Source organism: Anneissia japonica, unplaced genomic scaffold (assembly GCF_011630105.1).
Source record: "Anneissia japonica isolate Jap-2015-1 unplaced genomic scaffold, ASM1163010v1 scaffold7731_len1735946_cov199, whole genome shotgun sequence".
Classification (NCBI taxonomy): Eukaryota; Metazoa; Echinodermata; class Crinoidea; order Comatulida; family Comatulidae; genus Anneissia; species Anneissia japonica.
The window spans coordinates 347,065-362,765 of NW_022758997.1; the positions used below are offsets into that span (position 1 = coordinate 347,065).

General features: G+C 33.0%; 1 protein-coding gene across 2 annotated transcripts in view; it reads left to right on the forward strand.

Moving 5' to 3' along the window:
- Positions 1 to 10,683, forward strand: part of LOC117125526 (transcription factor Sp5-like) — a 14,109-nt gene extending 3,426 nt beyond the window's left edge. The window contains exons 2-3 of one of the 2 annotated variants that reach the window (XR_004448138.1): positions 7,460 to 8,634; positions 8,683 to 10,683. Coding sequence is in view for 1 of the 2 variants with exons in the window: in XM_033272040.1 (XP_033127931.1) it covers positions 7,460 to 8,572 (1,113 nt within the window). In the remaining variant the exon portion in view is untranslated. Of the gene's footprint in view, positions 1 to 7,459 lie in introns of both variants that reach the window. The other variant, XM_033272040.1, reaches the window with a different exon arrangement.
- The last annotated feature ends 5,018 nt before the right edge of the window (positions 10,684 to 15,701 follow it).

Below are 15,701 nucleotides of genomic sequence, written 5' to 3' on the forward strand. Positions count from 1 at the left end.
AATATATATAGGCAATATGTAGGCCTATATATGTACGGTACTTGACCAGACCTATATACCGCATGTTACATAGGCCTAGGCATAGGCCTTTATAATAATAATTATTTTATTTTATTCATGTATTTACCTAATTGTCAGTTTAGACAGACTAGAGACATTAATCATATAAATATGTAAATAAATATATTTTTATCCACATTTATATTAAATAGTCCACCTCGTGACAGGTTAAATATTCTATTAATAGTATTAATTTTATTCCTTGACATTAATTTATTTTCGCAACGTCCCTGTCACATTTAATATCTATGTTATTGACTTGTCACCGTCAAAACGTATGCTATCGTTGAACTTTATATCCATTTTCACACAACTGCTTGTATAGACAGCTTGACGAGTGGCCTACCATTTTGGAGCATATGCTGTCTATAGTCGACGGTCAAATACAGTTTAACTTCATTGGCAACTACAGCATTAGGGGTTATGTGTGTCATACTGTGAACTTATTTCGGTGGCTTGGTCATGACAATTAGATATCTTACATTATCGAATAAATTTGTATGAACAAGCTCACAGGAAGATTAGATGAAGGGAAAGTTTGAGTAGTACACGTACAAGAAGGCCATAGACACAAGAGACGGGGACGGCAAAATTGTAGTAGTAGGCATAGGCCTACTAATCGGCCCAATAATATTATGAATACAGTAGACCTAGGCCTAATTATATCCTACCTACATTCATGCTGCTGTTTTTAATATTATTTTATTTTAACGAAATATCGATATGCTTATATACCGGTAACCATACTACAGTTTGATTTTATGACTGCGACCTATAATAATTATCCCATTAATTTTTTTTTAAATTCCCACGAATGTTTTATTGTAGATACTGTTCACAAATATTTTATAAAATTTATCTATTGATTTAATATTTAATTTTATTACACAATTAATTTTATCCCAACACTGTATTTACATTTCTTTGATGATTTATATATATATATATATATAATTAATTTTTATTTTTTATATAATAAAAGGCATACCGGTATAAATAAGTATTATATATAGGCATAGACCTATATAAATTAAAAGGCAAATTACTAAATAAGCCTAGGCCTAATAATGCTTTTAGAAACAACGACTGAACTTCAATTGAGACACAGAGTTATAAGAAAAACCAAAGTAAGTAAAACAGCCAGAGCGAGAACGAAATTTTCCGGACAACACTCCTTCATCAGCGATCAAGCAATTATATATATTTGTTATTTGTCGGAAGATTTAAAATAAATAAATATTGATGTTTGAGATTCGGTCGTTCTAAATAGGCTATATTGATCGTTAAACGATTTCTATGAGGTGAGTTTCGGAACTATCAGTTACAATTGATCTTGTATTATTTGACACAAATTGATTTTCGCCATTAGTGATGATATAATATCGATGAAATTTAAGTGAGAAGTGAAAGGCCTACGCACGTTTAAAAGAAATGCGATACTTTTTACATTGTTTTATCGCGCGGGTTATGCTAAAATTGATTGCGGATCTCTTTCAAGAACATATCAATCGCTAAACGATTCGAAAGATCGGGACTATCAGATCTTGTAGCATTCTATACAACTTAGACCATACACAGGTTGAATATATAAATATGTTAGTTTTCGTCATTATTGATATGCAAGATAGGCAAAAAATGAAACAAATTTTTTTTTAAATTAACTAAAATTTTGAATAGCTTATTTGAAAGGATCAAATAAGTTTTTAAAAAAAATTTTTTTTTGCTGATATTTCATTCATTTCACTACAAAATTCCTTACTTGATTACCGGTCAGCCAATTTAGGGGTAGGCCTATATGTAAAATAATACAGGAAATGTACGGTAAAATTTGCCAGTTCGTTAATTTACCAGGATTTTTTTTCTCTTTCAAATTTTTGATTGTAATTTAATAACCCACTGAAAAATACAAAATAACAATTAAAACATAGATTCAATTATATAATTGTTAGACAGAAAGTACATCTTTAATCGCATGAATTTAGATGAAAAGTGGGCGACCTACGTAGCCTATGGTTTTCCATTCCAAATTTCATTTTCTTTGACCGTGTAGTTACTGCAGATGATAAACAAAGTCATTGCAATACTTTCCAAACTCAAGATATAAATATACAGTATTCGTTCGTTTTTTTGTCTTTGTCTGCACACACAAACAATTTTCTTCGTTTATTTTACTTGTATTCATTGCTCCGAATTGTAATTGAAAATGGTTTGATAGAGATGCGCTTGTAACGCGAGGGAATAAGTCGTTCTTAAATAAATTAAGAGGGCTAAATACAGTATTTATGATTTACAGACAAGCCACGACTAAAACTAATGTCTACAATGGTCGTTTTACTAAGCATTTTTGGCGGCTTGCTAGAATGAAAGGTTTTCTTAAGCTTCTCAGGGTGAAATAATCCTCTTTCTAAAGCCATTCAAACATTAATTTCACGAACACTAATAAACGTGAATATGAAATTGCTAAAATTTGAAATTACAATTCGTTGATTACATTTTATGAACTCCAAGAAAACAATAGTGATAATTTGTACTATGCTTGGTCTGTGTATGTGATCATACTAATGCACACAACCTTTGTCTGATAACATTAAATGTTTGTTTCATCCACTTCCTCGATAAGCGAAGACGAGTCAAGGTACGGTATTCAAAAATGATAATGTTGATAATATGATATTATATTAGGTTAATAATGATAATGATGATGACAATGATAATTTTTAATATGCTTAATCAAAATAAAATAAACAGTGCATAATCAACAGGCCTGGTAGGCCAATGCCTTTAACGTATTTCGACAAAAAGAATTAAACTTTAGAAAAACGAGAAAAGAAAAAGGATTGGATAATTATCGTAATAAAGAAAATATCGTAACTTAATAGTAAGTTATTTTCTTTTTTATTAATATATTAACAAATTACATTAATTTTTATATGACTAATCATAAGCCCTAGTCCATTGTGTAGTAGTATGTACCATGAACACACTGTAAACAATAAAAGTATTTTCCTGTTTTATTTCGATTTAAAACAAAAAATGAATTTCATAGCTAATAACATTTTAGGCCGTCTCCGCAAGTAATGAAACATTTCTAAGCTTCATAATACGATAAAAACAGAAAGGGCAATATACTGAAGGCTAAACAAAATTCAATGTAGAAGTAAAACACAGGCCCAGAATAAAAATGTACATCCACGTCACGTCTAACATGGGTATTCCTCTCAACGGATAAACGCTTCATGAGACGCGATATGTGGCCATGCTTTGTCTCCGGGCTGAATAAGCTTTATTAATTTTACATTATTCGTTTCATTAATTGTGGTTAGTAATTAATTGATTTAAAATATTTAAAATCAACAGATCAGAAGTTTTATGGATTACAATTAAGTAGACCTCGTCTTTAACCACCGTATCAACTTAACAATTTTAACGAACTTCAGCAAAACCACACGGATTCGTTTCCGACGGATCGCGGGGAGTTAACCTGCACGAAGCGTTTCCATAAACTCGCTACCAAGTTTACTCGGCAGCTGTCGGCGAGCCAGTGCAGCCGAAGTTTAGTGATTTTATGTGAAAATGTAATCAATTATAATGAAAATATAATTGATTACAATTTCACTGTAATTTACCCCATGCCTGTGTAAACCATGCTTTAAACAAACTCAGTTCTCTGAACAAATGATAATTATTACGTAACCTAAATTTACCGTCTGCAATATTTTTAAATTTATAAACAGATTATGGACGTTAGGGAAATACAGGAAACGTGTATTTTGAATGGTGGACTAAGGTATACCTAGTTTATAAAAAAAAACCAAATATTTATTTTTAAAATAAAAACAATAGGATTGGTACCGTAACTATCGTACAATTTTCATATGCAACTTCAAAATAAGAGTTGATCGTATCAACATTATACATTACCTGTAATATTAACATTGATATAAAACATTATTTAAAAGACTGTACATTAGAGTCACCCAAAGCACTGATGACGGCAGGCTGGGCAGAGATTTCATTAAGAGCAAAAAAACAAAAATTAGAGAGGTAAAAATTAGTAGTAAAATAGTGAGAGAAACGGTGTTTGTTGTGAGGAATCAGCGGTAAGTATAGTGTCCTATTGCGGCTAAAAAAGAAAATATCAATTGAACAATTGAATATACATACACACACACACACCTGTCTCTTATACACATCTAGATGTGTATAAGAGACAGCTTTATATCCATTTTCACATTGAGAAAGTTCTGAGGACAGGACGAAATATTCGTGTGCAATAAAATACTTATCAATGTTTCTATTACATATAGCCGAAATTATGTTTGGCATAAATGACAGATACTTTTCTCCATTAAAGGCTTCTCTATATTGAATGACCTGATAGAAGCACGAACTCCAGTAACCAAGGCATTTTATAAATAGACCAGTTCCGATTTTAATTGTACGGGAAATTTACCCATAGGCTAGTAATCATTTTGAAAATTAAAATCCTTGTTACTAATGCGGGAGTCTGTACATGATAAGCTAGTATTAATTAAATACATCAGATCATGATCGATTTTTAGCTCTTATCTGTGTTCAGTTTTTATCATTACATAGTATCATTTTTTAAATTACAACAGTAGATGAGAAAAGACAATACTGTAATTATAACTTTCAACTTTTACTTCAATTCAATCTTTATTCATTTTATCATAATTTAACCAGTAATACATTTAAAAAAAGTGAAATTTGAGTTCATAATTTATCAAATAGGCAATAAATCACAGATCGAAAAAAAAACATCGTTCAGTTTACAGACGTTTTATTAACGAAAACACATAAATTTGCAGCCAGAAATTTTTAGAGTAGATCTTACAAAGACTAAGAAATTATTATTTTTAAATATTCGAGCAAACATTTTTATTCTTTCTAATTTTTCGTAAAAGACTTTTAGCTTTTTGAAATATGGAAATTAAGCCTTTTTTTAAATGTTAAAGTTACTCGATTTATCTATCAATAGTATATTATATTTTATTATAGGCTTATTAACTAATTTTATGAGAATTTTTAGACTTTATGGGAGAAATGTTTTTCTTTTTAATTTTCAATTAAAAACTAATTATACTTTATAGGCTATGGGCCTACAATACAAACACTTCGAATACTGATAATTGTATTTTCAAATTCTTTAGCTCATTGCAAACGGCATAGGTTTAAGCCAGATGGTAATATTTTTTTACTTTAAAGGTAGAAATGGCGCTAATATTGCACATTATACAACGAATTTACTTATAAATAATACATATTATATTCAATATTATTATCACTTTTAAATGATCCACGAAGGCAAACATGGTGTCATCTACCTGATAACTGGATGCCGATAGACACTAAAACTATCTTAAGCACTGGCTTAAACATTTACCATTTAAAATTAGAAGGTCTTCATATACGTTTTCCTGTCATTTTTTTTATTTAATCGTATCCGACATCGTAAACGCAATTCTGTTTCATTACCGTACTTTTGGGAAATACGTATTAATAATCTTAGTGGTACTAGTTGGCCATTAATATTAACTCGAATACATATATAAACAGATGGAATTTAGGCCTATCTTTAAATTCGAATAAAATAGTCCCGATATCGTCTGGATGGAGTGATGTTGCGTGAGCAGGTTCCTCGCGTCTATCCATCTGTGGGCCAAACATTAGTAATTTTAATAATACAATTGGCGGCATTCTTTATTCACTTACAAATAATCCGCGAAATCTTCTCATAAAATTAATGGGAGCGATAATGGTATTACGGAATTTAGCTGATATTTGATTATAAATTATATCCGCCACAATTTATGATTGAACAAATCAGAGCATGTCAAAATCAGCAGCATCACTTTAATTAAAAGAAGACATATCATTAATTAATTTGATTCGCATCGATTTATAGCCATATTATCACTGTTTAGCCTATAATTACTGGAATGACATTTTATTATTGATTTTAACGGGTAAAAACATTATTATACGACCGCATACAAATGATGAACTAAAACTTAATTATAGGCCTGCATTGGGGAACAGGTTTATAAACATTTGACGTAAATTTGTGGGAACAGCTTCTTTGTGTTGATTTTTGTTAATGCGTGAACGGGGAATTTAATCGCATATTACACTGATGGAATTGTATTAAGTTACTTGTTTTTGTCGGTGGTACAATTACTCAACGCACCCGGTTTCCCCATTTATATTTTGCTATAATCATGTAAAAATTAGATCTAGCTAACTGGATTGTATTGAAGAACCGCATCATTTTTCTGGTGTTAATTAAAACCTGTATTGAATCAAGGAACCTCCTTGATTGAAGCAAGGCCTACCAGAATGTGGTACGGTTTCCCTAAAGTACTCATAGGCCAACTTAATTACGGCTACAACACTTTCTGGCATAGGCTACGTGTCAATACTTTGTCAAGTTAATATCAAGTTATTCTACCAGAAATGTAAGCATTTTTAGTATAATATTAAAAGGTCTGTTAATCAATAAATATCGTTTTTTTCCCCTATTTGGAAGTTGATAACTTATGTGACTCCTTAAAAAGAGCAATAAGTTTTAGTTAAGGTTTTTTATTTTGGTTCTTGCATGGTATTATGCCTACTTTAAGAAACGTGTAATTCAACACTACTGTACTTTAATTTAAAGTTTCCATGGGTAATCCCATGGGTGAATTAAATAGACATTGATCCAATTCGCGTTTTTATCCATCATTTCAGCGATTCAGGCTTCAGATAGACTTCTTCAAATACACAAGCCTAATGGTATTATCCACCCCCACCCACCCGTCGATTAATAACACCCGGTTATTTTAACTCTTTTTTTAGTTTTGTAAACAACAAGCTCCATACAAAACAAGCATTTAGCTGTTTTCAATAATTCACACTTAACTGTAAATTAGATAGGGTACATAGCGATTCGATCCGATATAACTTATAATCATGCGTTGAGCGATTGACAGGACGACCTGTGTTACGTGTATGTATTTATAAATTACATTTATGATTATCAAAATAGAATGTTTACACATTTTTGAAATGGAATCTAGCTGTAAGAAGCAATGGGCAAGTAAACTAGTAACGCAGGGTGAATCGATTCGTGTTGACTGTGGGAATGATAAATTCGCGCCATAACCCATGCATGAACGTACAATTATGATTGTCTGCTGTGAAGCTGATTAAATTACATTCGTAATAACAAACCCGTCATTATTGTCGCAATTTTTCTTTGATCACATCCTCTGACGTGCCGACGTCGTTTTAATGCTATACTCGTTTAATACATTTTGTGGAATATTTTTCATTTTCATGAAAACCCCGTATATATTATATGAAAATATATTAAATAATTCTATATTACTTTCTATTACAGAGCTTCAGTTCTTGCAATCCCCTTGACATGCTGGTTGAGACATGTAAAAACATAGGCAAAGGAGAACCCTCCACAACTTCGAGTCACGGTCATGGATTTATTGCGCCTCTACGATCCCAACCAGATTCTCATCAACGGCTACTTCAAATGGCTTCATCAACATCAACACTGCCTAGACTGGCCACGGCCTTGATTTCACCGTTACGGCAATCGACGCCTCAATCGTCTGCTCATACGTCAATGTGTTCGCAATACAATCTTCCCCCAACTCCTCCCGCTGAAGGTTCAACAACGAGACCTGAGTTTTTTCGTAGATGTAGATCTTCCTGTTCTTGTGGAACTTCGAACTCAATGTTCACTACTCCATACTATACACATCTTCGACCATCGGAAATGCCTCTGTATTTACCACTAAGTACGATGCCATGCAGCTTCCCAGCACCGAGCTTAAATGAAATGGCATCGATGGACGCTCTTCAAAGTCATTCAAGTCGATGTGCTTCGATCTCTTGTTGTAGGCATTACCCTGCAGTACCATCGCAAGCGTCTCCTACTGCGACAAATGCCAGCTTACAACCACTGTCGTCACCCATTTCATTAATGGACTATTCTGCTTATCCATCGCACTCAATAGCAACAGGAACATCTTCTGCCTATATTACTGGCGTACACGACCTGGTGCCACACGTTGGCTATGGTTCTCCGATGCCATACCATCAATCGCCAACCGCAATGCTGTCAAAACTTGCAGCACGGCGATGCCGACGATGCCAATGTCCGAACTGTCAGAAACCTACAGATCCAGCAGATAAAAACAAGAAAAAGCAACACATTTGTCACATACAGGGGTGCGGCAAAGTTTACGGAAAAACATCTCATCTAAAAGCGCATCTCAGGTGGCATTCTGGCGAGCGACCATTCGTTTGCCATTGGTTGTTTTGTGGCAAAAGTTTTACACGTTCGGACGAGTTACAGCGCCATCTTCGGACACATACTGGAGAAAAGAAATTCGTGTGTTCAGAGTGCAACAAACGTTTTATGAGGAGTGACCATCTCGCTAAACACACCAAGACACACGTAATAACACGAAAGAAATTGACAAAGGATTCTTAATCTAATGACTAATTGCGTTTGGAGCATTCTATTGTATTTGCGATGCAACTTTAAAATGTTGAAATTAGTAGACCAGTTGTTAAAATTCGTAGACCTGTATCAAATTTGATAATTTCATAGCTATATATACACAAATATTTTAGTCTCCAAATTTAATGGATATTTTAGAATTTATTCAGTGTTCAACATATACTGTCACCCAGAACAAGAACTCAAGTATTAAAATGATTAATAGACGTTTTAAATACGGAAATCCTTGACGTTTTTGCCAGAAATTGACGGGCACGTTCATGCCTATAAGAACGGTGTTATTAAATATCCATTATTTGGCAAAGGGCTTTTTTTTTCTCATTCTATTTTTCAGATGGGAGCAAATACTATAACTTTTTTTTAAAGTTTATGAAGTCTATATTTGAATTACGTGGTAGTATATACCTTTTATGATAAACGTAAATTTGTTGTTATGGAAATTACATTATTTAATCTTTTATTTTAAACATTTTTAAAGAGCTTTTTGTAAGGAACACCATTAGTGTATGTATGTATCCATCGATACTATAGAGTGTAATGGATATTTACATCATACGTTGGTGTTTTTTTTCTGTTTTGAAGACATTTTATTAATACTTTCCAATAAAATATCCAAATTTTTTTATCAGCTGGCCTTCATATACTGTACTGTATTAAAAACAACTTCATTGATGGGAACCCAATTGGAAATCGGCCGGACTCACTAGCCTAACGGATGTTCCTGATCCTCATACTATTTATTTTCGTTCACAGTCATTTTTATTGCTGCATATGATATGTCGAGCATCAAATAAATATATTCAGCCAATCAATTGATCGATCAATGAATCAGTCGATCAATAGGAAACAAGATTTTTATATAGGCCTAGTTCGTAAAGATGTGTCGCGAATCTGTGATGTACTTGACGCTTATCGTCTCGTATACTGAATGCTTAATGTAGCCAAAATTTTGTTTGTTTGGTTTAATCATCAACCCAATTTAAGGTTTTCCTTTTGTTTATCTGTACTTGGATATTCCTATTTATATTATCGAAATTATAATGTAAAATATAAAATATTGTGGAACGCCCCCATTGTATTGTTTCTGTTTAATAAATGAGTTTTTAAAGATTATTAGGTATTTTGATGCCATTTACAATAAAGATATTTGTGATATGGATCTAAAGTTCGAATTCCAATACTTTAATTACATACAATCATATTTACAGTGTTTGTTTAACGTTAACATTATATTTAAAAAAAAGTATGATATACAGTATATTGATTGATATCAAATTGCATCTAAGAATATAATTATATACAATTACTGAGCAAAATCAACGATTTTTTATATTCCATTGTGTTTCAGTTTGTTGATGTTCAGTATTTCAAAAGGGAGGTTTTGTGCACTTTTATGAATATCGTTCCGCAATACATTTTAATATATTTGAGCCGATCATCATGCATATAAGTCACGGTGTACGTTCCTTTTTTTGACGAAAATTATCGGTTATATCACAGATCCTATATAGGCCTACAGATGTATATAGGATCTGTGGTTATATGTTTGTTGGAAAAGTAATGGACATCATTTTACACTTTGCATAATTAACCTTTACGGAATATCAATCAATTTAATAGCTAACCAACCAGAACACCACAATGAATACGCGCTTGCACGAGTTTACGTACGTTTACGCTATCTTTTTGAGGGACTATATCTAATGGGCGGAGCTTAGCGGAAAGATCCATTACCAACTTACAAGAGTAAATATAAAAGAGAAATTGAAAATTCTACGTCGTTCAAAACACTCGGGGCGCAGGGCCTATTTTCTACGCACTCACTTTGCGTATTTATCAAATGCGAAACATATTGTTTTTTTTTGTGCTAGAATATATATATTTAAAACAAAGCTGTGGTGTATCGGCATCGTGTTCGTTAAGTGTTCCGAACTCTCCCTAAATTTTATGAAAATAATATTATTTAAGAAATATATTTATATGCATAAACTTTGAACAATTGTTAATATTTTTTAAAGTGTTGTTATACGTTTGTTTCCTGTTAAATGATCCAAATAAAATTGTGAGAGAGATAAAAACTATTGAGCAAATCTCGGGTCATGTGTTGTTACTTGATCACAAAGATTTATTTGATAATACAGTCATTATATACTGTGTATAAGAGACAGTTATACTATGATTACTAATTTTTGTTATTTACATCTTCTTTTTGCATACATACAGTATTGTGCAGATTGGACGTCATTAACAACCTATGTTTTGCTTTTTCGTTTGGGAAACGTTTGTGTACAATAGATACTGTACCTTCAGCCCATGCGGAGTACCTTATGCACACGCACCGTCTCACCGAACACAGCTAAGACAAGAGATTATTAAGCAGACAAACACATTTGTAGCAATACAATAATTAAATCTTGAATCATGAAAGTGTTTAAAAATACATCAGTTAGGGTGGGACAACAAAACTTGACAGTTCTATCCTGGTCCCCAATTTCGTCATCATAGCACAGGCCGCGCCATTTGATCTCCGGGTAAAATATTGTGCACATTGCGCGTCGTGATGATACGCACGGATTGATGGCCTAAGCCTCTACTCTCTCTTGATGTTTGGCAATATGCAGAGCAACTCATCTGTAGAAAATACCCGAATACGAATCAATAGTAATAACATGGCAAGCAAACTCTCTTGGTAGTTTTATTTAAATATACAATAATTTGTGATCATTTTGAGAATTGGAAGTGTTTTGAGTTTGGCACGTGACTACATATAATTTGTTATAATACATCCATATATAAATCGTGAATAAATCGATAACGCATGTTTTCATCTCATCGAGACTTGTCGGTCTTTTTTGAGGATGCAGACTTTTAATTACTTTGATTAGAAAAATGTCTTTGAAGTTTCCCGTCGTGGTTGTTTTTATGTGAATTCACACTTTTTAATTTTGATTCAGGCGTAGATGGCGTGCTCCATTACGAATTCAGCATTACGAAACATCACATAATCAATCGGCAAGGTGTACCTTTCGTCATTGCTTAAAAAATAGCTTAATTAATGAACAGACGAATTAATACATTATCTATTGTCAGATTAAAAAGGTTGTGAGATGTACGTATTTTTTCAAATGCGATTATAGACACTATGCGATTATAAACTCTAAAGAGTTAGTTATTGCAAACACCTCGGTGTTTATATCGATGAAAATTTACCATGGAATAAGCAAACTGATAATGTAAAAACTAAAGTTCTGCCAGGTTTGTACTACAATACTGTATTTGAAAAAGACCTCTAAATTTCTATCAAATGATCAACAATATCTTATGTTAATTTACAGTTATTTTATAAATGAAAAACGAATATAATCCAATGTTTTTATTATTTTATAATGGGCACTTGCCCGGCTTGGGCCAGGGCAAGTTGTATATTTCTGGATTGTCCAGATATTCAATGGTTCACTGGGACCATTGGGCACCTGGCCCAATCCGTGTTAAAAGGGTCATGTGACACTTTAAATAAACGATTATGTGATAAATCATATATTAATACAACATATTTATTGATTTACTTCGAGTACTTTCCCGTCTTGAGACCGGGCAAGTTTTATTATTCTGGGTTGTCCAGATATTGTATAATTCATTGGGACCATTGGGGACTTGGGCAATGCCTTTAAAATGAAGCCATGTGACCTTTTCAATTTAAACTTATTTGATAAATGAAATGAATATTTAAAATGGGCACTTGCCCGGCTTGGGCCAGGGCAAGTTGTATTTTTCTGGATTGTACATTCAATGATTCACTGGGACCATTGGGCACCTGGCCTAAGGCGTGTAAGAAGGGTCATGTTACACTTGAAATATAAGGTTATATGATAAATGAAATAAATATAATACAATATATTTATTGATTTAAATTGAGTACTTGTCCGCCATAAGCCAGGGCAAGTTTTATTATTTTGGGTTTCCCAGACATTCAATGATTCATGAAAACCATTGGGCACTTGTTGCATGCCACTGAAATGGAGCCATGTGACCTTTTTAATTTACAGTTATTTTATAAATGAAACAAACATAATACAAGGTTTTTATTTATTTAAAATGGGTTGCCCGGCTTGGGCCAGGGCAAGTTGTGTTTTTCTGTATTGTCCAGACATTCAATGACTCATTGGGACCATTGGGCACCTGGCCCAAGCCGTGTAAAAAGGGTCATGTGACACTTGAAATATACGATTATGTGATAAATGATATAAATATAATACAATATATTTGTTGATTTAATTTGAGTACTTGCCCACCTTGAGCCAGGGCAAGTTGTATTATTCTGAGTTGTCCAGACATTCAATGATTGGTTCCACTTGGTACCTTGACCATTTAAAAAAAATGGGTCATGTGACCTTTTAAATATACAGTTATATGATAAATGAAATGAATATAATACAACCTTTTTATTTTACTTAATATGGGCACTTGCCCGGGTTGGGCCAGGGCAAGTTGTATTTTTTCTGGATTGTCCAGACATTCAATGATTCATTGGGACCATTGGGCACCTGACCCCAGCATTTTAAAAAGGTTTTGTAATAAATGAACAATACTTTTATTTTTTTTAAATGGATACTTGCCCGGCTTAGGCTAAGGCAAGTTTTATTTTTCTAGGTTGTTGTTCATTGTTTCATTAGGGGGTCAAGTGACACATTAAATGAACAACGCCTCTTTAACACGCACAGGGATGAATATCGAACGTCGAACAAGTATCTAACTTCAGCAGTAGCAAATATCGAACGAGGAACAAGTATCTAATTTCCAGTTGTCGAATATCGAACAAGGAACAAGTAACCAACTTCACGCCGGAAAAAAAAACAACATACGGGATAAGGGGTAAAAAAGGTTTAATTGGTAGCATCATATACCATGCCGACGTGGTGAGGATATTTCAAACTTTCCCTAACCCGAACTTCCGTAAACCGGACATTTTGAAACTCTGACTTTTTGTAACGTGGACGTTCCGAAACCAGTACTTTCGTAAACCAGAACTATATATGTAGCTATTTATGGTCCATGATTCCTCAATACCGTAAAAAAAATAATATCTATTTAGAGGGCGCTAGAGGAAATGAGTGGATATTAGGTGATTTTACAGTACAGTACCGTACTCGCGGGAATAAGCGCCCGGGCGCTTAAAATATTTTTCGCACTTTCTGAGGGGCGCTTATTCAAACGGGGCGCTTATGAAAACAGAGTGGAAATTGAGGGGGCGCTTATGGAAATAGATGAAAATCGAGGGGTTCTTATGGGAAATTATTTTAATAATTAAAAATTCAAGAGGCACTTTTTGAATGAAAAAAAAAGATTATATAAGGACATTACGAATGGTGGTTAGAAAAGATAATCGTCCAGAGAACATGGCTCATAACAAGAATGCGTGAATATTTACATAACAGCAAAATAGCAGATGCAATTAGTGATGGGTAGTGGTTAGCTTGTTTGCCATCGGCCGATTGAGATTAGCAGGATGGCAGGATCATTGTATTTTTTTTTAAAACTCAGATGAGAATGTGCTTAAGGTCGAAGAAAGAAAAAAAGGAGTAGGACTAGACATAGACAAATATGTAAAAAAAGATTAAAGTTGTAAATATACTGTCTGTCCAGGGATCGGAGCTCTCATCTGTCCAAGTGAAATATCCTTATTTTGATATTGATCTAAGAAGAATGTGTTTCCACTCTACAGCTCAAATCATGCCAACAACCACAGTCCAAGGATTGATTGGATTATTGACTTGCTAAAAAAAAAATCTTATTTAAACGGGGCGCTTAAGGAAATTTTCAAGTTAGGAGGGGCGCTTATTCAAACGGAGCGCTTATTCGCGCGAGTACGGTAGTTGAAAAAGGGAACACATATCTCCTTGAAAGTTGCTCACCCCTTATTAAACTTTTATTTTAGGCCTACTTGTGACCTTTATTGATTTTTAGTACGAAATATTATTACACCTTGGATCTTTATCAATTTTACAGCCAAAATGTGCTCCACTTTTCCACTTAGGACCCGGTTTAATACATTTTGGATCAAGCGTTATCACACTTATGACCTTTTCATGTCCGAAAGTTATTTTTATATACTTAGGACCTTAGCATGTAATTTGAAATTAGAGCTAGTGGTTTTCACGGCATAACACAAAAGAACAAATCTTTTTTTTTTTTAGCCACATAAGGAAAGCATCCGTAGCATTTGTATAATTTTGCAATGTAATTATTCCATCCTGGAACACATTCAACATCCAACATTTTTGCGGGATTTAAAACACATGTTAGCAAAACATTACTATTATCTTTGTATATAGGCCTATCAGTAACGTTTTGAATATCAGCGTTGCCAACTTACAATAGTTTCTGTGCAGAAATTAACATTTTCGTAAAAGAGCACCGGTGCCATTACATTGGCCTTATTATTTACAAACATAATATGAGCATAATAAATCGCAGAGCTTTTGTAAATAAAAGATAAAAGGAAATAATTTGAGGTTAAGGTGTCATACAAAACATAATAGGCCTATGTTTTTATGAATGGACATTTGTTTTTTTTTGTCTTTCGTGGGAGTCACCCACTTTTTTGTCACTCTTTTTTTTTTTAATTGTTTTCATTCATTTTTCCATCTTTAATCTATATAACATTTCAAATGAAATACGGGTAACTAATATATACATGTATAATACTTTTGTCGAAATTAAAGCATTCTTTTTTACAAAGTTTTTTTTTCCATGGTAAAGTTTAAAACAAAAAGAAAAAGAAAATAATAAAAGCTGGAAATTCATTAAATTGTATAATTAGATCCAACAAATTAGATCCAAAATATCGATTTGTGAAATATATTTTTGGTAATTCACAGTCAGTAGGACATCTTCTTTAGTTATATATATATATATATATATATATATATATATAAGTTTGAAAGGCAAATGGGAAAAACCCATAAAACAGCAAACGGCCATATAATGCAAAACAATTTAAAATTACAATTAAAACGAAACAGTAGAGAAAATCCGATCAGAATGACAAAATAAACTAAGCATCCACTGGAAGGAATCCCAATATCTGCAGACGGATATA